This window comes from Sorex fumeus, unplaced genomic scaffold, assembly GCF_029834395.1.
Source record: "Sorex fumeus unplaced genomic scaffold, SorFum_2.1 ptg000014l, whole genome shotgun sequence".
Classification (NCBI taxonomy): Eukaryota; Metazoa; Chordata; class Mammalia; order Eulipotyphla; family Soricidae; genus Sorex; species Sorex fumeus.
Genome location: NW_026606071.1, coordinates 37,756,657 through 37,779,999, shown reverse-complemented (window position 1 = coordinate 37,779,999; position 23,343 = coordinate 37,756,657). Strand labels below are relative to the sequence as shown.

Below are 23,343 nucleotides of genomic sequence, written 5' to 3'. Positions count from 1 at the left end.
GGGAATTGCAATTTTTGGTTAGATGGGAATCAGTTTGTTTAGGGGGAAGCATCCTCATATTTTGGAGATGTGTGTTATAATATTTACAGAGGAATCATACTGCCTTTTAAATACTTTTAAAAGGAAGAAGATATGGCAAATTCAGTAACAAGTCTGGATGATGACTCTGTGAGCATTTACTGTGCACTACTATATTTTCTCATGTGTGAAGGGCTGGAGCGATAGCACAGCGGTAGGGCATTTGTCTTGCACGTAGCCGGCCCGGACAGGCCGGGTTCGATTCCTCCTGCCCCTCTTGGAGAGCCCGGCAAGCTACTGAGAGTATCTCGCCGGCACGGCAAGCTCCCCGTGACATATCCCCGTGACATATTCATATACCAAACACAATAACAACAAGTCTCAAAATGGAGATGTTACTGGGCCCACTCGAGCAAATCAATGAACAATGGGAGGACAGTATGTTTTGAATTTTTTTTCACAGAAAAACTAGAAAGTTGAATGATCAGATTGAAGGTAAGAAAATTTACTTGTTGGGGCTACAGCGATACTACAGCAGGAAGGGCATTTGCCTTGTATGTTTCCACCCAGGTTTGATCCCCAGCACCCCCATATGGTTCCATGAGTACTGCCAGGAGAGATTCCTGAGTGCAGAACCAGTAGTAATCCCTGAGCATCACTGGGTGTGGACCCCTCAATATATTTCAATAAAAGAAAATTTACTTATTTATAGGGGGGCAAGAATAGAAGCAAAAACCCAGTTGAATGATGATTATCCTTGTGGCACGAGGAGCCCAGGGGTCCACAGAGGCTGGTGAATGTGGACAGAAGCAGGTGGTGGGAGGGGAAAGAAGGTTCTAGGTAGAGCTCAAAGGTCAACCATCTCTGAGAAATCCACATGAGTTCAACTCCCCACGTGCTCTCAGGCTCCTAGGGACGTAGGTTCTGGTAGCACCCTCATTTCTCAGAGCTGGAAATCTGGGCGCTCAGGACCTAAACAATTAACTGGCCCAGAGTTAGACCTGGAATGGGACAGGCACCCTAACCAGTGTCGCAGTGTCGCTCTCCCGGGGCCGTTTTGGACATGCGGGAATACTAGTTCCGTTTACCTGCGCTGTTCATCTTGGGGTGGGGGGTTGCGTCTGTAGACCACCACCCCATATACTTCTTATCCCCCACCCAACGGTAACCCTTTTCCCCAGTCCTTCAGAGATGGGTGTCGAGGTGATGCCCTAGGAGAAGAGTTTGCGTCAATCAGGGGGTGAGGACAAGTGGGAATTGTAGGGCGGCGCCTACTACTTGGGGAAGGAGGGTGGGGTGCGTGGGTTCACCCCCCCAAGTGAAGCTCTGACGCCACCTATGACGCAAATAAGCGTCAGAGCCGCGGGTGGGGGGCGTCGTCAGCTCCCGGTCCGGGTTGGCCGAGCCGCGGGAGAGGCGTGGAGACCCCGCCTCGGCGGTGGGCGGGGAGCGGGGGGCCCCGCCCCGACCCCTCCGGCTGCAGCTGGAGACGCGGCGGCTCCCGCAGGCGAGCGAGCGCGCCGAGCGCAGAAGGATGCGGCGGCCGCGGAGGCCACCCGGGGGGCCCGGGGGCTCCGGGGGGCTCCGCGCGCTCCTCTGCCTCCTGCTGCTGAGCGGCCGCCCGGAGGGCTGCAGCGCCGTTAGCGCCCACGGTCAGGAGGACACGGGGTGTCGGGCGTGGGGAGCCGGGTACCGGGAGCGCAACTCGGAGTGGGGGCTGGGGGCAAGCGTCACGAGGGACAACCGGAGTACGGAAGGGGGGGACCCGGAGGCCCGGTGCGGTGAGGAAGAGGAGGGAGCGGCGGGAGAGGAAAGGGGCGTTGGCCTGGAGGTGGGGCAGGGGCCACGGGCGGGGGGGGGGGGCGGCACCCAAAAGAAGCGGACTCCGAGGAGTAGGGGGTTGGGAGGAGAAATGGGGTGCGAGTGAGACAGAGGGCCATTGGGGTCGCAAGAAGAAGGGGGAACCGGTGCTGAGGACTGGGGAGGGGCGAAAGCCCCATCTCCAAGCGGGAGTCTGGGTCCCGAGTATTGGGGGGGTGGGGGTGGAGGGTGTCCCCGCTCCCCAGCGCAAGATCGGGTTGAATGAGGGGCCCAGACTTGCTTTTAAAAACTAGAGAGAAGCTGACGGCCGCGATGGGACCCCTGAAGGTGGGATGGGGGTGGGGGGCGGGGGGGGGGGAGAGAGAGACAGCAACGGGGCGGAGGCAGAATCGGGCGATGGGGATAGTGTCCCTCGCGGCCCCCTCCCCACTGCCAGGCCCGGCGCTGACTCACAACGGAGCGGACAGAGACGCTCGGAGCTGACTCACGGGCCGGGGGAGGGGGGAAGGGGGCGCGCGGGGGAAGGGGCGCAGCCTCGCCGTCTGGCGCCCTCCTCCCCGCACCCATCTCCCCCCTGGGCCGCCTGGAAGCCAATCCCGGGCGCTTCCTGTGTAGCTGTGGGGGGTTGGTAACGTGACGGCTGGAGCGGCGCAGGGCCCGGGGCTGAGGGAGGCTCGGCGCCCTCTCCGCCCTCCCCAGATCCCCTCCTGGGCTTCCCCGCCAGCCGGCCGCGGCTGCGGCTCCGGGTTTCAGCACCACGGACAGCGGTTCGGGCGTCGCTAGAGCGAACATCAGTGCTGATCCCCCCCACTCCCGCGGCCCTTTCCCACAGGAGGGGATCCCAAGGGAGTGTCAGGACATTAGAGTTGAGGTGTTTGGGGAGATTTAGTTTCTCTTTCCTCCGAAATTGGCCCTAGACTACCCCATTAGCAATGCCAAGGGAAGTATATGGGGCCTATCTCTCAGCTGTGCAAATAGACTTTTGGTGTTGTTTGGGGGCCATCCCTGGAGATGCTTAGGTGTTACTCCAGGCTCCGCACTCAGGAATAATAACTCCTGGCGGGGTTCAGCAGGCTGTAGGGGATGCCATGGATTGAACCCTAGTCCCCTGTATGCAAGGCAAATGTCCCACCCACAGTCCTATGGCTCCAGCCCCTGCTAACAGACTTCTAAGGAAAGGGCCAGACTGGCAGATCCTTACCCCATCTAGAGTCAGAGTAGATGCTTCCTACTCTTTCAGAGTCTAGGTTTTCAGAGCCACGAATGCAGCTGAACGGTAGAGCAGCTTCCTTGCTCGTGTGAGACCCTGGGTTTGATCCCTGGCCCTGGGGAGTGGAGAGATTCTGGGCCTCTTTCCACTTCTGGTTTAAAGTCTTCCTTAGAACAAGAGAGTGGGGGAGATGGGGGTGGAGAGCTAGCAGACTGGGAAGGCACTTCCCATGCATGAGGCCGACCCAAGTGCAATCCTCAGGACCCAAGTGCAAGCCTCAGCACCATGTACAATCCCCCAGGCACTTGCTGGAGTGATCTCTGAGCCCAGAGGCAGGAGTAAACCCTGGGTGCAGCCAGATGTGCCCCCCAATAGTGAGAGAATGCTTCCACGCCTCCAGCCGGTCGCCTGGCTGCTGTGTGCATGGCCAAGCCTCTTGCTGTCCCTCTGCAGGTTGTCTGTTCGACCGCAGGCTCTGCTCTCACCTTGAAGTCTGCATCCAGGGTGAGTGAGGCCCCAGACTTGGTGGGAGGGGGGGGACTCAACCCAAGGAGGGGCAGGGGCCCAGATGGGGAGCCAGGGTACCAGGCTGGGTGTGGGCATGGGGAGCACAGGATGCTATCCATACCAAGTACTGATACCACGTTTATGCTCCTAGATGGCTTGTTTGGGCAGTGCCAGGTGGGCGTGGGCCAGGTCCGGCCCCTTTTGCAAGTCACCTCTCCCGTTCTTCAGCGCTTACAAGGTGTGCTCCGACAGCTCATGTCCCAAGGTGAGGTCCAAGGGCGCTGAGACGGGTGCTGAGGCTGGGAAGGTGAGGGTGGGGTGCGGGGGCGCCACCTGACTCAGTGGATCCTTGTCATGGAACGCTCCGATCACATCCACTTCTGGAGCTTTGCCCTCCCACACATTGCTCGAGAAGGGGCAAGACAGGAGCAGGGGTGGAACCCTTGAGATGGGCTGTTCATGCAGATTTTCTGGAAGGATCATGGAGTTTCTAGAAGCTACTGAAGAGACCAGGATCCATCTGGTTTTTTTTGTTTTGTTGTGTTTTTTGGGGTTTTTTTTTTTCTTTTTGAGTCACACCCGGCATGCACAGGGGTTACTCCTGGCTCACGCACTCAGGAATTGCTCTTTGCAGTGCTTGGGGGACCATATGGGATGCTGGGAATTGCACCCGGGTTGGCCACATGCAAAGCAAATGCCCTACCTGCTGTACTATCACTCCAGCCCCTGTTCATCTCTTTAGGACCAGCCCCTTCTCTGAAATGGCCTGAGTATTCCAGGTCTATAAACTTTGAAGTTCTCAGTTGACTGAACACCCCACTCACCTAATTCAGTCATTTAAAAGAAGTATTTCCTATAGGGTCACAGTACAGTGTGTAGGGTGCTTGCTTGCACACAGCCAACCTGGGTTTAACCCCTGGCACCCCACATGGTCCCCCGTGCACTGCCAGGAAGGGCCTTGAGTACAGAGCCAGGAGTAAGTCCTGAGCACCACTGGGTATGCCGCCCACCCCACACCAAGGAGTATTTACTAAGCATTTACTATGCATTGAGGGCTGGAGCGATAGCACAGTGGTAGGGCGTTTGCCTTGCACGCAGCCAACACGGCCGACCCGAGTTCGATTCCTCCGCCCCTCTCAGAGAGCCCAGCAAGCTACCGAGAGTATCTTGCCCGCACGGCAGAGCCTGGCAAGCTCCCCATGACGTATTCGATATGCCAAACAGAGTAACAACAAAGTCTCCAATGGAGACGTTACTGGGCCCGCTCAAGCAAAATGACGAACAGCGGGAGGGCCTTTACCTTTACCTGAGTACTTTGAAGTGCTTTGAATGTGTCAGGGAACAAAACGCATCGAGAGGGTAAGCCTCCTAGGGCCTGCCATTGGGAAGAACAGGGAGTGAATGTACTAAATCAGCTAGAAAATATCTAGTATGCTAGAAGGTGATGCCCGGGAGGGAGAGGCATAGACAAATAGGGCAGCAGGATAAAGGTTAGAAGTCATGGGGGAAGAACCAATGATGTTGAATCAAGGGGATAAAGATAGACTTTATGGAGGCTGAGATTTGAGCAAAGACATCATGAAGGAGATGAAAGTGCTTCTCCAGCAGCTACTGGGGGAAGGATGTCTCAAGCCAGGCCCAGCACTAGAATAAAGCGCCGATGGTAGAGGCTGGATTGATGGTACAGCAGGTAAGGCTTGGACGTAGCTGACTCGGTTAAATCCCTGGCACCCCATATGGTCCCCTGATCCCTGCAGGAGTGATCCCTGAGCAGAGAACCAGAGGGAGGCCCAGAGCACCACCAGATGTTGTCCCCAAAGCAAGAAACCAAAACAAAAATAAAAACAAAAGTTCCAAGGAGGAGGTTGAATTGGATGAATACCACAGGGAGCACTTATGTGCATAAAGGAGTGATGGGAAGGAAGGGGAGTGGAAGATGCAGGAATAGGGGAAGGGAGAAGGGAGGCGGGTGGTTATGGGGCCTGGTCAGAAAGTGTCTGGATTCGGGTGTCACTCAGAATCACTGTGTTTTGTGGATATGCATGCAGGTCCTCCCTTATACATTACAGGGATTATTGGGGTTTTTTAATTATTTAATTATTTATTTATTCTTCTCTGTATCGTTCCAATTTTAGTATATGTGCTGCCGAAGCCCTCTCGGAGAGCCCGGCAAGCTACCGAGAGTATTCAATATGCCAAACACAGTAACAACAAAGTCTCCAATGGAGACGTTACTGGGCCCGCTCGAGCAAATCGACGATCAACGGGAGGGCCTTTAAAAGGGCTGGAGCGATAGCACAGCGGTAGGGCGTTCGCCTTACAAGCGTCCAACATGGCCGACCCGAGTTCGATTCCTCCGCCCCTCTCGGAGAGCCCGGCAAGCTACCGAGAGTATTCGATATGCCAGACACAGTAACAACAAAGTCTCCAATGGAGACGTTACTGGGCCCGCTCGAGCAAATCGACGATCAACGTGAGGGCCTTTACCTTTTTATTTATTTATTTTTAGTTTTGGATCGTACCCAAGGGTGCTCAGAGCTTACTTCTGGATCTGTACTCAGGGATCACTCCTGGTGGGACTTAGGGGACCAGATCATTGTTTTTGTTTTTGTTTTGCTTTTTGGATCACACCCAGTGATGCTCAGGGGTTAGTCCTTGCTCATGCACTCAGGAATTACTCCTGGTGGTGTTCGGGAGACCATATGGGATGCTGGGAATCAACCGTATGGGATGCTGGGAATTGAACCCGGGTCGGCCGCTTGCAAAGCAAATGCCCTCCCCTCTGTGCTATTACTCCAGCCCCAAGACCATATCACTGAACCAGGGGCAGTTACATGCAAGGCTAGCACACTGCTTGCTCTAACATCTCTCCAGCCCCTAAAAGGATTATTCTTTTTTTTTTAATAATGTAACCATTATTTATTTATTTATTTATTTTTGCTTTTTGGGTCACTTCCAGCGATGCACAGGGGTTACTCCTGGTTCTGCACTCAGGAATTACCCTTGGCAGTGCTCAGGGGACCATATGGGATGCTGGGAATCGAACCCGGGTTGGCCACATGCAAGGCAAACGCCCTACCCGCTGTGCTGTTGCTCCAGCCTAAACAGATGATTCTTGATGCTATGTTGAGAATCAAATGCAGGGACTCAACAATGGGAGCGGGAAGACTACTAAGAGGTTTTACAACAACTTCTGTAAGAGAAGCAGGTGGCTGGGACTGGGGTGGATGCTGGGAGATCATGGGGGGGGGGTTTCCTGAAATATTCCCTGGTGATATCTGTGAAAGGAAAAATGAGTCGAGGTGACACGCAGGTGTCATTGCCTGAGCGAACAGGTTGATGGAGATGGCACTAATTATGCACACAGATAAACTTGGAAAAGTCTCTGCAGACAGAGCTTGTAGGGATCAGAGGGATAGTACAACAGATCGGGTATTTGCTTTGCATGCAGCCAACCTGGGTTTGATCCCAAGCATCCCATATGGTCCCCCAAACACTGTCAGGGATAATTCCTGAGTTCAAAGCCATGAGTAACCCCTGAGCATCCGGTGTGTGTGGGGGGTGGGGTTTACAAAAAGCGAAAAAGAAAAAAGAAAAGTTCATTCAAGGATCAAGGAGATGTAGAGCAGATAAGATGCCTGCCTTTCAGGCAGCCAACTCTAGTCTGATCCCTGTACCCTACAGGGTCCCCTAAGTCCCACCAAAACACAGTCAGGGTCAAAGGACTGAAATCCACTCTGACCCCGCTGTGAGCGTGTCCACTCCCCAGTCTATGGGAAGCAGGGAGTTTAGTGGCTCTGCAGATCCACGAAACTGGGTAGAGTTGGGCTGTGCTGGTCCCGTGACTAGACCCTGGGAGGTTGTAGGCCAACCCCTCCCCACTCCTGTCCCCTGGCAGGACTGTCCTGGCACGATGCCCTCACCCAGCATGTGATCTCCCAGGAAATGGAGCGCATCCCCCGGCTGCATCCCGCAGAACCCCGCCCGCGGGACAGGTAGGCATGCTTCCAACCAGCGCACTGCCAGGCTGGTGGCACCATGGGATTCCTGGGACACAGAGGCGGAAGAGAAGGGGGCATCAAGGTCAGCCAACTGGCTCAAAGGTCACAGGGGTTTTAAAGCAGTGTTGTGACCTGCGCCCAGGCTAGCTTAACCCCAGGGACAAACAGGGTTTGTTTTTTTTTTTCCAATTTTAAGACTCCCACGAAACGTTGACATATGGTATTTGTGATTTTTAAAAATTGTTGATTTGAGGCTGGAAAGGGATCCCAGCATCCCATCTGGTCCCTCGAGCCCTGCCAGGAGTGATTCCTGAGCACAGAGCAGGGAGTAACCAATGAGCATCGCCGGCTGTGACCCAAAAACAAATCGTTGATTTCTTATTCTAAAAAAACGAGTGCGCGAGGGTCCTAGGGCTTCAAGAAGGAAGGAGAAAAGGGTTGCCAGGAAGAGGAAAGTGTGTCTGCGCGCGCGCGCGGTTGGGGGTGGGGGAGGGGAGCAGGGCACTGGAGGTGCAGGGTTGGAAGGTGAAACACAGTCCAGGTGGGGGGTGCGCTGCCGTCACAGCTCCGCGCAAAGGGTTCTGGATGCTTGCCCTGCTCCCCCCCCCCCCGCCCCTTGGCACCCCTGCCCCTCTGGTGCCCTCAGCGTTCACCTCTGCACCTGTGGTGCAGAGACTCAGGTCTGCTTTGTGGGCACCCTGACCTCCCGCCCGAGGCTGCCTCCAAGTAGCTGGGCGTGTCTCTGGGCCTCAGAAGCTCTGGAAGCTTCTGCCACCTGCAGCCCCCGCCGGGGGGGGGGGGGGGGCGCGCACCCGCGCACGCACGCACGCTCTTTGCCTCCTTTCCCCCAGATCCGGCTTGGTGGCCGTCCCCACGGACTCCGCCCCTGCAGCCCTGCACCGGTTTCCTCGACCTCCTCCCGGGGGCGGGGACGGAGCGGGGACGGGCGCTGGGTCCCCCCCCTCTGCCCGCTGAGCTGCTGCCCCCTCTCCTGGAACACCTCCTGCTGCGCCCGCAGCCCCCGCACCCCGCCCTGAGTTACGAACCCGCCCTCCTGCAGCCTTACCTGTTCCACCAGGTGAGCCCTAGACTCTGCCGCCCAGCCCCCACCCCACCCCATCCCCCACCCCCACCCCCCACCCGACCCCGCCTCTGATCTCCTCCCCCCATCTCTGCTTCTCCACAGTTCGCCTCCCGCGATGGTGCCCAGGGTGCGGAGAGCCCCCCAGGGATGCCGGGAGTGGGCCCCCTGCCCAAGGCTGACCCCCCAGCGCTCTTCGGCAGGACTGCCCCCAAGGGCGTGTTTGGGGCTCACTCCTATGGGGACCCTCCCCCAGGGCCTTTGCCTGCCCAGCTCTTCCAGGATTCGGGGCGGCTGTACCTGGCCCAGGACCGGACTGCGCCTGGTCGGGCCAAGGCACCCAGGCCGCCGGGGGCAGGGGGTGCTGGGGCCAGCAGCCTGGCAGAGGACTCCCCCGAGGGCTATGAGGAGGAAGGCCCAGAGGGTCACAGGGAGAAGCCTCTTCCAGCTGTAGAGAAGCCAGGTAACCCTCCGTTCCCACACCTCTCAGTCTGTGGGGGCTGTTGGCAGGGCCCCTCCTGATCACCCAAGCACGTGTTTATTGGTCCTTGGCATGGGCATCATCCAGCCCCTGAGCACAATGGCTGCAGGCACAGGCCAGGCATTGGGGTGCAGTGGTGGGGGGGAGGAGGGTCCTCATCTTCCATTAGGGATTCATGGGGAAGTCTAGGCTCAGTACCCGGGGAAGGTCTTCCTCCCAGGGAGTGGAAAGATCCAGAAGAACAGAGCCTCAGAGAAGGCGCTCTCGGGGCGGGAGCCACAGTACAGGGGCTAGTGAAGGCATTTGCCTATCCTGATTAGAACCCTGGCAACCCCCGGGGGGGGGGGGGGGGAGTGAGCATTGTCAGGAGCTACTCCTGGGTACGGAGTCAGGAGTTAGCCCTGAGCACGACTGGGGGTGGCCCCCAAGCCCAAAAGGAGCAAACGAACGACAGAGAAGCAGTCCCTCAATGACCCACACCCCCAGTTCTCCCCCTTGGCACGCTGCCAGTGCACCCCTCCTTTACGTCCCCCGCCCCTTCCCTGAGCGCCGTCTGCCTCCCAGCAGACCTCACGCGGCAGAGACTGGCCACCCTGCTGGCGGGCTATGGCGTGGAGCTGCGGCAGCTGAGCCCCGAGCAGCTGTCCACGCTCTCCGCGCTGCTGCAGCTGCTGCCCAGGGGCCTGGACCAGAACCCCGGTGAGTGGTTGGCCGGAGACCACCAGCAGCACCTGGCAGCAGCTTGCTGCCCAGAAAGGGATGGCTCCGAGGCAGGGTCAAGAGGAGAGGGCAGGGGAGATCTGTTTTATGAGCCCCCCAGGTCCTGGTGAGTTGACCAGGAAGAGCTGGAAATGGGCTGAGTTGCAAAGAGGTACAGGAGTAAGGAGGGTGGGGGCCAGACCAAGAGCAATAAGCCGGGGGCGTGGCCAATTCCTGGGGGCGGAGCAATGGTTATGGGGCGTGGTTTTTCCAAGGAGACGCCCACAATGGGCGGGCAGAGGGAGAAATCACAAATCACAATCACAAATCATCCTGTTAATCGTGGATTGCCTCGAGCAGGCCCCAGTAACGTCTCCTTCATCCTAGCCCTGAGATTATATTCAAGGCTCTATAGGAGAATGAGACCCATCATTGTTACTGGTATTTGGCATATTGGGTACGCCACGGGGAGTTTGCCAGACTCTGCCGTGTGGGCAGGCTACATTCGGTAGTCTGCCAGTTTGTCCAAAGTAGGAATGAGATAATAAGATGTCATAATAGGATGTCGGGAGGGAGAAATGGTGAAAGAAAGACTTGGAGGCCCAGGAAGTCAGTCCAGGGGGATCTTGCGCGCCGCACCCGTGGCAGAGGGCAGGGAAGGAATTAAAACGACGAGGCAGGAGCATGGAATTCTAGGACTGGGTTTAGGGCAGGCCAAGGGATAGAAACTTGGAGACAGGCCTTTGCCACAGGCCCCAGGCCCTTTGAACCTCTTGCCTTGAGTGGCCCCATGCACAGAGCCTTATCTTTCCTGTCTCTGCAGGAGGGGCTGTAAATGCTGGCGCTGACATCAAGAAAGTGAGTGCCCGCTCTGTCCCTTGCCCCCCAGTGCCCCTCCACTATAAACCCACCTTTGCCCCTCCCTTTCTGAGTTCATATACTGGGGCAGGGTTGCTGACCGGGGTCACACCCATGCTCTTGGGGTCAGACTACACGCGTGGGTGCTCTCATATTCCCTCAGTCGCAGTGCTGGGGGTGGGGGGCATTCGCCTTGTGCTTCTCACAACACCTGGCTGGGTGCCGAGCTGGTATACCCACCTGGGGGACCCCCCCGCCCCCCGGGGAAGCTGTCAGGTCTGCACTTAGCACCTGTGGGTATGGCCAGGTACCAAACTCCCGGCCTCACACTTTTGCCGCTGGGCCAGCACTTGGGCTAACATCAGCCTCAGAATCAGGAAGGGCTTCCCTATGCTCCAGCTCCTTGTTGGGGGCAGGGGAATCGAGGAGGGGGGCAGGGGGCATTCCCAGGCCCAGAGGCTGCACACCATCACCCCAGGGCTCTCTGGAGCAGGGCTGGGGCCAGAAGCTGGAATTTTTCAGTGCCTGATTTTTCTTTCTTTTTCTTTTTCTTTTTTGCTTTTTGGGTCACACCCAGCGGTGCTCAGGGGTTACTCCTGGCTCTGCATTCAGAAATTATTCCTGGTGGTGCTTGGGGAACCATATGGGATGCTGGGGATTGAACCCGGGTCAGCCGTGTACAAGGCAAATACCCTACCTGCTGTACTATAGGTCCGGCCCCGGTGCCTCTTTTGTTTTGTTTTGTTTTTTACTGAAAAATGAAGACCCTGCTCTCAGCTACCTGGGGAAGGGCATGAGATGGAGACAGATGAGCTGATTCTCCTCCAGGAGCTTTGGGAGTTTTCTGTTTCCCATGTGAGATGTCATAGACATAAACATGTAAATAAGCCTCTGTCTGGGCCAGGGAGCAGGTTCAAGGGGATGAGCATAGGCTTCGCACGCTGGAGGCCTAGGCCCCATCCTGGCACCGTAGGGTCCTCAGAGCACCACCAGAGTCCTCTGACTCGCCAGCACCGAGCCAGGAGTAGTCCCTGAGCACTGTCAGGTGTGGCGCCAGCACACCCAACCCCAGCCTCAACCTCCCTCCCTCCAGAGGCCCCGCCCCCTCCAGCCACACCCTGAGGGTCCTTACTGACCCCTTTGCGGTTCTTGCAACCTTCAGTGCCTTCCATCATCCACCTTCCCTATGCCCAGAACCATCCGAGGTACCCGAGGGCGGAGAATGAAGCAGGTTCTGAGCTCTTTGGAGAACCCCTCCCCCCTCCTAGCCCCTCCTCCACCCAGACACCCCCACTCTCCTCTCTCCCAAACAGACCATGGAGGAACAGGTGCAGGGGGGAGATATAGCAGAGCCTCGGTCCCCCACGCCCTCCTTAGCGGGGTACCCCACTGCCAAGGCCCAGCAAGTACTGAGCTCAGGGCCCTCTGAGGCCCCCAAAGCTGCCGCTTTCTCCGCCGCCCCTGTCCTGCTGGAGAAGAAAAGTCCGCTGGGCTCGGAGGAGGGGCCGCCGCGGGCACAGCCCTCAGTGGAGGAGTATGGCTACATCGTCACTGATCAGAAGTAAGGGGGCTGGAGAGATAGCACAGAGGGGAGGGCGTTTGCCTTGCATGCAGCCAACCCAGGTTCGATTCCCAGCATCCCATATGGTCCCCGGAGCACCGCCAGGAGTAATTCCTGAGTGCATGAGCCAGGAGTAACCCCAGTGCATTGCCGGGTGTGACACAAAATGGGGAAAAAAAAACAAAACAATAGAAGTAAGGGCCCTGGGGCCACCTGGGTGGGAGCACGGAGCAGAAATGCAGATGTGGAGTCCCTCTGGGTGGGGTATGCTGTTCTGAATGCTGGGTTCACCTATTTCCCAAAGGGATTGGGGACCTCTCCCCCCAACACACACATGCGTGCACTCTCTGTCTCTGTCTCTGTCTCTGTCTCTGTCTCTCTCTCTCTCTCTCTCCTCCGCAGGCCCCTGAGTCTGGCAGCAGGAGTCAAGCTGCTAGAGATCCTGGCCGAACGTGTGCACTTGACCCCCAGTCACTTCATCAACATCAGGTGATGCTGGGCGCAGGGAGGAGGCTGGACGGGCACAGGGCGGCTGAGAGGCTCCAGCCTGGCCCTGCACTGGCTCGTGTCTCGGTGCGGATGGCTGGTTGGTTTCCGCCCCTGCTGGGGGGGGGGCTGCAGCGGGCCAGGCTGGTGCTGCCGTCGCTGGGAGCCTGAACCTGATCCCCCCCACCCCGGGGGAGGCAGTAACTAGCTCCTGTTCGGCAGTGTGGTGGGACCGGCCCTCACCTTCCGCATCCGGCACAATGAACAGAACCTGACTCTGGCCGACGTAACCCAGCGAGCTGGTAAAGCATCACCCAGTCCCAGCGCCCCTGCTCCACACCGAGATCCCCAGGCCTGAGACTGTTGCTGCCAACCTTGAACTCCTGCCCACCCCTCGGGCCCCCTCCCCCACCCGCCTGCCACCTGCCGATACCCTGAGCCAGGGTGAGACCACCCCCAGGGCTGACTTCAGTTTCCCTCTTAGGGCTGGTGAAGTCCGAACTGGAAGGGCAGACAGGGCTGCAGATCTTGCAGACGGGAGTGGGACAGGTAGGCGCGCACTGGAGAATCAAAGTTCCTGAAGGCTGACGTGGCCCAGGGGAGAAGGGGGCACACTTGGCGGGAGAACAAGACCCTAGAAACTCCCATTACCCAGCCTGCATCCCTGTTTGGCTAAGGTGGCCTGTCGGCTGCCCCTGCAGTTTTACTTCTAACCAGCAGAGGGCGCCAGGAGCTCTTCTTTTCTCAGCCGGCCCAACGGCGGGATTCCTGGTGTTGGAAATCAAAATATACTTCCTACACTTATGGTTTCTTTGGTTCTGCCTACACGCCTCTGTGCCTATTTTTATTTTATTTTCAATTTAATTTTTTATTTTATTTTTTATGCCTATTCTTAAATGCAAATCCGCCCAGTCTCCTGCATTGCATTGGGGTTGCCTGGGTTCCCTTGCAACGAACTGCATCTCTTTGCCTGTGCTTCCGTGGCCCTTGGCCTCTTAAGGTTTTGGAAACTCAGCAGAGAGTGGGGCCTGCTTTGCTTCCCAGCCACCCACCCCCTCCCCCTTTGATTCTGACCTTGTTCCCACAGAGGGAGGAGGCAACTGCTGCCCTGCCCCGGGCGGCCCACAGCACCTCTCCCCTGCGCTCCGTGCTGCTCACCCTGGTGGCCCTAGCGGGCGTGGCCGGGCTGCTGGTGGCTCTGGCCGTGGCTCTGTGCATGCGGCACCACTCCAAGCAGCGGGACAAGGAGCGCCTGGCGGCCTTGGGCCCTGAGGGTGCTCAGGGGGACACTACCTTTGAATACCAGGTAGGCAAGCCCAGGATGGAAGGTTGGGGGGACTGGAAGGTGGAGGGGGTCTTGATTGGGGGTGAAGGTAACAGTTGGTGGCTCCTCCAAGCAGAGACTCCGGCCGACTGGTGTTGGGGGGGGGGTGAAGGTAACAGTTGGTGGCTCCTCCAAGCAGAGACTCCGGCCGACTGGTGTTGGGGGGGGGGGGTGATGTCAGGACATGCTGATGGGGGGAATCGGGCGCAGATCATTTCGAAGGTTCTTTCCAGTGCTAGTACCTCCGTGCTTCCGGGAGCACAGTTCAGGCACCCACCACGCAGATCAGTCCCTAAAAGGACAAGTGGGAAGGGCCAGAGCAATAGGACGGTGGTTAGGGCACTTGGCTTGCATACAGCCAGCCCAGTCTGGGTTTGATCCCGTGCACTCCATAGGGTGGGTCCCCTGAGCACTGCCACCAGGAGTGATTCCTGAGCACAGAGGCCAGAGTAAGCCCTGAGCATCGCCAGGTGTTGGCTCCCAAATTAAAAAAAAAAAAGTAATAATAGGGGCTGGAGAGATAGCAGAGTGGGTAGGGCGTTTGCCTTGCACATGGCCGACCCGGGTTCAATTCCCAGCATCCCATATGATCCCCTGAGCACCACTAGGAGTAACTCCTGAGTGTAGAGCCAGGAATAACCCCTGTGCATCACCAGGTGTGACCCAAAAAGCAAAAAAAAAATTAATAATTAAAAAATGGACAAAGGGAAAAGTTGGTGCACCGGGGAAGAGAAATAGCACAGAGGTGAAGAGTCGCCAGCAGTTTGAGTCGCCTGAGCACAGAGCTGGGAGTAAGCCCTGAGTATCACTGGTATGGCCTAAAATGTCACCCTCCCCTAAAAAAAAAAAATGTTGGCCCCACCAATAGTACAGCAGAGAGAGTGTTTGCCTTGCGTGCAGCTGACCCAAGTTCAATCCCCGGCATCCCATATGGTTCCCCGAGCGCCACCAGGAGTAATTCCTGAGTGCAGAGCAAGAAGTAACCCCTGAGCGTCACTGGATGTGACCCAAAAAGAAAAAAAAAAAAGGAAAAAAAAAAAACACCAAAAAAGTCAGTCCTGGGGGCTGGAGCAATAGCACAGCGGGTAGGGCATTTGCCTTTCATGCGGCCGACCCAGGTTCGATTCCCAGCATCCCATATGGTCCCCTGAGCACCGCCAGGAGTAATTCCTGAGTGCATGAGCCAGGAGTAGCCCCTGTGCATCGCCCAGTGTGTCCCAAAAACCAAAAAAAAAAAAAAAAAAGTCAGTGTTGCAGAGATGGGGGTGTTCTGAAAGGAGCCTGAGGCAGGGGGACCCTGTGGAAAAGGCTTCAGGGGCGCTGGGATGAACCCCCCTTCTCCCATCCCCCTCCCCAGGATCTCTGCCGCCAGCACATGGCCTCCAAGTCCCTGTTCCCGAGGACCGAGGGTGCCCCGGAGCGGCCACCCGAGCCGTCCCGCGTGAGCAGCGTGTCCTCGCAGTTCAGCGACGCGGCCCAGGCCAGCCCCAGCTCACACAGCAGCACGCCGTCGTGGTGCGAGGAGCCGGCGCAGGCCAACATGGACATCTCCACGGGCCACATGATCCTGGTCAGGCCGGGGGGGTTTCCCGGGCGGGGGGAGGGGGAGGGCGGGGAGAGGCCGCGGGCAGCCTCCGAGCCGGGCGTGGGGTCCCCCGCAGGCCTACATGGAGGACCATCTCCGCAACCGGGACCGCCTGGCCAAGGAGTGGCAAGCGCTGTGCGCCTACCAGGCCGAGCCCAACGCCTGCGCCACGGCCCAGGGCGAGGGCAACGCCAAAAAGAACCGCCACCCCGACTTCCTGCCCTGTGAGTAAGCAGTAACGGCACCCCCCCCCCCATTACCCCCTTAAGAAGGGGGCAGGGCAGGGCGCGGGGGCGGGGTGGGGGAGGGGGGCCCCTCCTGGCGGATCCGGGTGACCCGAAGGTTCTGTCTGTGCAGATGACCACGCTCGCGTCAAGCTGAAGGTGGAGGGCAGCTCTTCCCGGAGCGATTACATCAATGCCAGCCCCATCGTGAGTGGTCCCACGAGACCCCCTACACTCGATCGCCCCAGCTTACTTCGCATCATCCATGGAATGGGGAGTGGGGGGGCGGGCCGCCTGGACCCGCTCCTGGATATGCGCATCTCTCCTTGTCACTGCCCCCAGATCGAGCACGACCCCCGGATGCCCGCCTACATCGCCACCCAGGGCCCCCTGTCGCACACCATCGCGGATTTCTGGCAGGTGGGGCGGGTTACAGGACTGACGTGGGGATGGGAGGCGGGTGGGGGCCGGGTCCAGGCAGAGCCCCGCGGGGCTGCCCGCAGCAGCTCCGTCCTGGCTGTCGGTCCCCAGATGGTGTGGGAGAGCGGCTGCAGCGTCATTGTCATGCTCACGCCCCTGGTGGAGGATGGGGTCAAGCAGTGTGACCGCTACTGGCCAGACGAAGGCTCCTCCCTCTACCACGTGTATGAGGTCAGCAGGACCCCCGCAGCGGGAGGGGGGGAGGGGCACCCACACGTGCCCAAATGTTTGTGGATGACACCCTCATGCACGTGTTCGAATACACACACATGCACGCGCGCACACATGCACACACGTGCACACAGCTGGGGCGCGGGGGAGTGCGCTCGTGACCTAGGACAGCCGTAGGGTCCCGTGAAACAGAAAGGGTGTGAGCCCAGGGATCAGGCAATTGCCTCGCCTGGGACTGCAGCTGCTGCCTAGGCTGTGAATCCCAGCTCAGATAAGGTGCCTGTTCCCGAGGCATCCCGCAGGTGTGCAGGTGTGCGGGAAATAAACTTAAATTCTAAAGTCACCAAAGTGGAGGAAAGACAGTCAGCACACAGGAGCCCTTGGCCCAAGATTAACACCTACTTCACACCAGCCTGGCTTGGCTCTGGGCTCCAGGGAGGCAGAGCCAAGAATGACACCCCAGCAGGCCCATCTGTGGCTGATGCAAACATGTTTCCTTTGGCAAGGGCGAGGGGAGATGCAAAACAGCGGAAAGAGAAACTGCTTCCTAAGGGGAGGGGGGAGGAGGAGGGAAGGTGTTCCCCGCTGAAAGAGAGCAGGCCTGCTGGGCATGACACATTTCTGCACCTGAGCTCTGAAGAGAAGCTTTTTCATCAAGAAATGAGCACACATAAGCCTGCCCCTTATATTTATTTATTGGCTTTTTGGGTCACACCTGGCGATGCACAGGGGTGACTCCTGGCTCTGCACTCAGGAATTGCCCCAGGCGATGCTCAGGAGCCCATATGGGATGCTGGGAATTGAACCCGGGTTGACCGCGTGCAAGGCAAACGCCCTACCCGCTGTGCTATTGCTCCAGCCCAAGCCTGCCCCTTTTAAAAGGTGTTTTTGTTTGTTTTGAATTGGCCTTGCTCTCAATTAAAGAGTAAGGATAGGGAGGAGGTGTGTGGGCAGAGCTATATGAGAGTGGGTAAGATGTTTTGCCTTGCATGCAGCTAACCCAGGGTTGATCCCTGGCATCCCGTGTGGGCCCCAGAGTCGTGCCAGGAATCAGCCCTGAGCACCACCAGATGTAGCTCAGAAACAAAAAGGATGGGACTGGAATGATAGTGTAGCAGGTAGGACACTTGCCTTGCATGCGGCCCACCTGGTTCAATTCCCTGCATCCCATACGGTTCCTCTCTGCATCATTAGAAGTAATTTCTGAGCGCAGAGTCAGGAGTAACCCCTGAACATCCCTGGGTGTGACCCAACACCAAAAAAAAGAAGTCAAGGGGGTGGAGAGATGTGGATTAGTGGTATAAGACACATGCTTCGCTTGTATGAGACCCTGGATGCAATCTCTGGGAATGAGAGAGAAAAGAAGTAGAGAAAGAAAGGAGGGAACGAAGGTAGGGAGGCAGGCAGGCGAGAGAGATAGTACAGCAGATACGGCTCTTGCCCTGCACGCGGCCGAGCCGGGTTCAATCCTCGGCATCCTACATGGTTCCCTGAGCCCTGCCAGGAGTGATTCCTGAGTGCAGAGCCAGGTGTAACCCCTGAGCATCACCAGGTGTGCCTGCCCGCCCTCCCCCAGTAAATAGAAGGAAGAAAGTCAAATAGAAATGTTTCATCCAAGATCATGGTGCTTGAGTCCAAAAGCCTCTAGACTTTGAGGAAGAAAAAGCAGTTTCGACTCTGGAAGCTCACAATAGCCCGTTCATTAGCCACGGGCTGCCCTGAGCTCTATGTGGTTAACCTGGAACGGAGGGTTTTGGAGGTCCTGGGGTTTGGGGGCAGGGGTAGGGGCTGCGGGGAGGCGGGGAGGATTCGGCCGCGCCCGCCTTGCAGGTGAACCTGGTGTCGGAGCACATCTGGTGCGAGGACTTTCTGGTGCGGAGCTTCTACCTGAAGAACGTGCAGACGCAGGAGACGCGCACGCTCACGCAGTTCCACTTCCTCAGCTGGCCGGCAGAGGGCACCCCGGCCTCCACCCGGCCCCTGCTGGACTTCCGCAGGTGAGGCTGCGGGCAGCGCCTGCCCCACTCCCAGCTGACCCTCCGGCTCTCCAAGGCTTTCCCGGACCTGTGACCTCCGCTTGCTTCTTCCAGAACATCCCCCTCTCGCCGATGGCCCTGCTGCCTCCCATCCCCCCACGCTCCCACCCAGTGCGCGCGTCCCACCCCCGCCGCCGCCGTGGTCACTGCGCCCTCTGCTGGTCGGCGACTCGCACTCCTGCCCTCGTTTCTTCTCTCCCCGCACCCCCCAAAAAGCACTGGCCTGATTTCGAGCTCCCTGTCTGCCGTCTGGGCCCCTGCCTTTCTCTCTCCGCCCGTCCTGCCTCAGCCCTGATGCTCCGGAGTTGGATCACATTCAGACTTGGGGTCCGCTTGGACCTGGGACCTTCTCCGGCTGACCCCAGCTGGCTCCTAACCCCGGCGGCTCAGCCTCCACTGCCCTGGTCCTTACTAGCTTCCTGCCCTGAGAGCTGCCTGCAGAATCCCGATCCCACACTCCCCCCCCCCCCCACGCCCCTGATCGCCCGCACCTCTTTCTCCTCTGCCTCTTTCCCTCGTTTTTTTTTTTTTTTGTCACACCCAGCGATGCTCGGGGGTTATTCCTGGCTCGGCACTCAGGAATTACTCCTGGCGGTGCTTGGGGGACCATATGCGACGCCGGGGATCGAACCCAGGTCGGCCGTGTGCAAAGCAAACGCCCTACCATCCCCTCTGACCACGCCTCTTCCTCTCCCTCTGCCTTCCTTGGCTCCTTCCTCTGCTTCCAGCCTTTCTCTACTCCTGCTTCACACCCTCTGGTGTCTCCCCTCCTTCCTTTCCCCACCGCGGCATTTTGGGGCACGTGGGGAGCAGGAAAAGGAAGGTAAAGGGCTGGAGAAGCACAGCCAGGCCAGCCCCCCAACACCCCCCCTCCACCGCCCTCCCCTCCAGGGGACTGGCTGAGAAGTCTACTGCCTCCTCCTGCTTCTCTGCCATCCCCACCCGAAACCCCTGGCTGGCTTGGGGTTTCCCAGTGACCCCAAAGGAGTGGGGCAACAGACGAGGTGGAGGTTTGAGCCTTGGGACAGTGTCTCTTTCTTTTTTTTGGGGGGGAGGGTACTCCCAAGTGGTCAGGGGGTCTAGGGGCTGCTCTTGGGGATCCTCAGCTAGGCAGCCAGCAGCTCAGTGCTCGGGCCCAAGGATAAGGTGATGCTCCTGACCTGCATTTTTTTTTGTTTGTTTTTTGTTTTTTGTTTTTGCTTTTTTGGGTCACGCCCAGCGATACACAGGGGTTCCTCCTGGCTCTGCACTCAGGAATCACTCCTGGCGGTGCTCAGGGGACCATATGGGATGCTGGAAATTGAACCTGGGTCGGCCGTGTGCAAGGCAAACTCCCTATCCTCTGTGCTATCGCTCCAACCCCCTGATCTGCATTGTTGGGGTCACCCCGGCAGGCTCAGGGGTCTCCAGAGCTGCACTGGGCAATGCTAGGGAAGTCATATGGTGTGTGTGTGTGTGTGTTGGGGGGATGTCAAACCTGGGGTCAGTGCATGCAGGGTATGCCCCCTAGCCACAGAAACCCCTACCCCTGCCCCCCCCCACACCAGGGCCTGTGACTCCTAAAGCAATGGGGGCTTTAAAAGTGATAGTGCAGGACTGGAACGATAGCACAGCGGGCAGGGCGTTTGCCTTGCACGCAGCTCACCTAGGTTCGATTCCCAGCATCTCATATGGTCCCCCAAGCACCTGAGGGCATGAGCCAGGAGTAACTCCTGTGCATCACTGGGTGTGACCCAAAAAGCAAAAAGCAAAAAAAAAAAAAAGCGATACTGCAGTGGGTAGGGTGTTTGCCTTGCATGCAGCTGACCTGGGTTCGATTCCTGGTTTCCCCAAATAATCCCCCGAGCACCTCCAGGAGTGATCTCTGAGCACAGAGCCAGGAGTAACCCCCTAGCTCCACTGGGTGTGGCCCCAAAATTAAAAAAAATAATAATTAAAGCAATGCCCAGGCCATGAACCAGCCACAGTTAGAGCAGAGGTATAGCCAAAACACGCCGAGCTAGCCACCTGGAAGCCCATCCTCCTGGGTTGCAGCAGCATGGCCAGTGGGGTGACTGAGCACGCTGGGGACAGTCATGCCATTCGCGGAGTGTCTTGGCCAGGCCTGGCACCCTGTTCCTTACCTGTGTTCTCTCCCATCATGATGGAAAGAACCTTCAGGAGAAGGGGACTGTCGTCACCATCCCATTTGACAGATGAGAAAACCGAGGCCCAGATAGGCCAGAGCCGGGGTGCACGACTCAATGGGGACAGAATGCCACCCAGTCCCTACCCACCACCCCATCCTCCTCCCTGCAACCTCCTCCCTCCTCCCTGCCCAGTGCGGGAGCCCAGGCACATGCTTCAGGGACCCCCTCCCCCCCGGTCCTCACCCCCATTTCTTCTTGCAGGAAAGTGAACAAGTGCTACCGAGGCCGTTCCTGCCCCATCATCGTGCACTGCAGGTGTGTGGGGCGGGACGGGGCAGGGCTGGTGGGGACAGAGACAGGACTTGGAGGGAGGGGGCTCCCCGGCCCCCCACCTCTGCTCTGCTCCCCATCCCGGGGCACATGCTTGTTCCCCGCGCCCTGTCCCCTCTGCCTCCTGTGCGCCTCCCACCTCGTCCTCCGAGGGGGCAAGCGTGGCAGCTGGTAGTGACTTCCTCTTGACCAGCTCCTCCTGGAGGGTTCAAGCCTGGCCGGGAGGCTGGCAAGGGCCATTCCCTTCCTCCCACGGCTGAGTTGTGACTCCTGCTATGGGTGGACCCCTTGCCCAGGTGACCCCACTCCCCCCCTCCTCCCCCCCTCTTTCTCCTCCTCCTCTTCCTCCTCCTCCTCCTCGTCCCAGACCCTGCAGGGGGTGCTGTGACTCCCCGTGCCCGCCCTGCCGGGTCCCCAACTAAGCTCGACTGTGTCTCTGGTTCCAGTGACGGGGCGGGCCGGACGGGCACCTACATCCTCATTGACATGGTCCTCAACCGCATGGCGAAAGGTGAGACAGGCGTCCCCCCACACCCAGGTCACAGAACCATGCCCCCAGGCTTTGCCCAGTGCCCTGGCTCTTGGGGTGCTGCTGGGTCTCTTGGGGTGCTGTCCTCTCTGCACGGCCCCTGAGTATCTCTGCCCCCCACCCCCGACTTCAGGAGTGAAGGAGATCGACATCGCGGCCACCCTCGAGCACGTCCGCGACCAGAGGCCGGGCCTGGTGCGCTCCAAGGTACCGTGTGGGGGCTGGAGCAATAGCACAGCGGGTAGGGAGTTTCTTTGCCTTGCACGCGGCCAACACAGGTTCGATTCCCAGCATCCCATATGGTCCCCTGAGCACCGCCAGGGGTAATTCCTGAGTGCAGAGCCAGGAGGAACTCCTGTGCATCACCAGGTGTGACCCAAAAAGAAAACAAAACAAAACAAGGTGCCGTGTGCTCCCACCCCCTGGGCACCCCCTCCCAGCTGCTTCCGAACCTCCCCTGGGAGCGCCCCCTGCACTGGGACCCCTAGCATCCTGCCCCCAGATCCCTTCTTGGGGCAGAAGGCCAGGCCTCCCCAGGACACCCGTCACCCACCCCTGACCTCCTCCCCAGGACCAGTTCGAATTTGCCCTGACAGCTGTGGCTGAGGAAGTGAATGCGATTCTCAAGGCGCTGCCCCAGTGAGCGCCCTTCCCCACCCCAGCGGGGCCTGGCCTCAGCCCCTCCTCGCCTTTGTGAGCATCTGTGTACCCCCCCCCACACACACGCCACCCCCAACCCGGGCCCCCTGGAACAAGCCCAGCCCTTTCCCAGAGGAATAAGGAAGGAAGATGTGGAAAGGGGTGGAGGGGGGAGACACCCCACCCAGCCTCACCCCTGCGGGAAGCCTGGATGACCCAGGGGAGCACTGGCAGCTGATCTGCAGAGACATTCGCCCTGGGCAGCCGTTTCCACCACCGCCGCCCCTGCCTGAGTCCCCCCCAGCCCGCCTGTCCCGCCATTCTGGAAAATGCGGGCCCCCCTCCCCTCACCCCTGCTGCCCTCCAGTATGGGCAGACCCAGGGGAGGGGCTGCCACCTCCAGCTATTCCAGCCTTTGCTGTCCCTGGAGAATCCCATTTAGCCCCTGCTGGACCAGCCCTCTCGCTACTCATGTTCCATCATCTCCCCTGGCACCAGAGAAAAATTTGGAGGGGAAAAAAAATTCTACTTTTGTATTCATGTGAATAAAGTGTGTGTCTGTGTGCAGCTATTTGCAGCATTCTGCCCCGTGTGCCCTGCTTTTCCGGCACCCAGGCCCGAGCTGGGCTGTGAGCGCGCCATCTGCACTCAGCGCCCCCAACCCCATCCATAGTGGGGGACAGGGGTAACATCACTATAAACTGTAGTTCTGCGGGCGTGCTGCAGATGTGAACTTAGTCTAACCTGGGCCCACGTTCCCAGCGCCGGCCCGACTCACGGACTGGGAAGCAGCCCCCTGGTAGACGGGAGTGAGGCCCCCAGCACAGCTGACTCTCTCCATCTCTCCCCTTCCCTGGCTTCTCTCTGGCCTCAGGAACCCTGTTGGTGGTGGGCTTCGGACTGAGCTGTGCTGACCCACGCCCCCAACCCTCCGCGCAGCATCACTGGTTGTTGTGTATGGTGGCTCTATGAGACCAGGCACCCGGCGGGGTCAGGGGGCTCCGTCGTTCCTTTACCTCCCAGGCCCTGGTTTTCAGAAGGGCCTCCCTAACGGTTCCCTCGTCTGACAGAGGTGGTAGCCCTGTAGCACTGTCCTCCTGTTGTTCATCCATTTGCTCGAGCGGGCACCAGTAACGCCCTCATTGTAAGACTTGTTACTGTTTTTGGCATATT

The 23,343-nt window shown here is 58.5% G+C and overlaps 1 protein-coding gene across 1 annotated transcript; it reads left to right on the top strand.

Moving 5' to 3' along the window:
* The first annotated feature begins 1,465 nt into the window (after positions 1-1,465).
* PTPRN (protein tyrosine phosphatase receptor type N) lies at positions 1,466-22,237 on the top strand. The gene is given in 24 exon segments (XM_056111720.1): positions 1,466-1,670; positions 3,503-3,553; positions 3,708-3,821; positions 7,455-7,551; positions 8,409-8,516; positions 8,518-8,635; positions 8,744-9,101; positions 9,687-9,818; positions 10,642-10,676; positions 11,990-12,237; positions 12,640-12,726; positions 12,946-13,025; positions 13,208-13,272; positions 13,811-14,029; positions 15,405-15,617; positions 15,709-15,856; positions 15,990-16,063; positions 16,199-16,276; positions 16,388-16,507; positions 18,338-18,504; positions 20,934-20,987; positions 21,449-21,513; positions 21,665-21,738; positions 22,103-22,237. Coding segments are annotated over 24 exon segments (2,895 nt in total). The 5' UTR covers positions 1,466-1,552; the 3' UTR covers positions 22,175-22,237.
* The last annotated feature ends 1,106 nt before the right edge of the window (positions 22,238-23,343 follow it).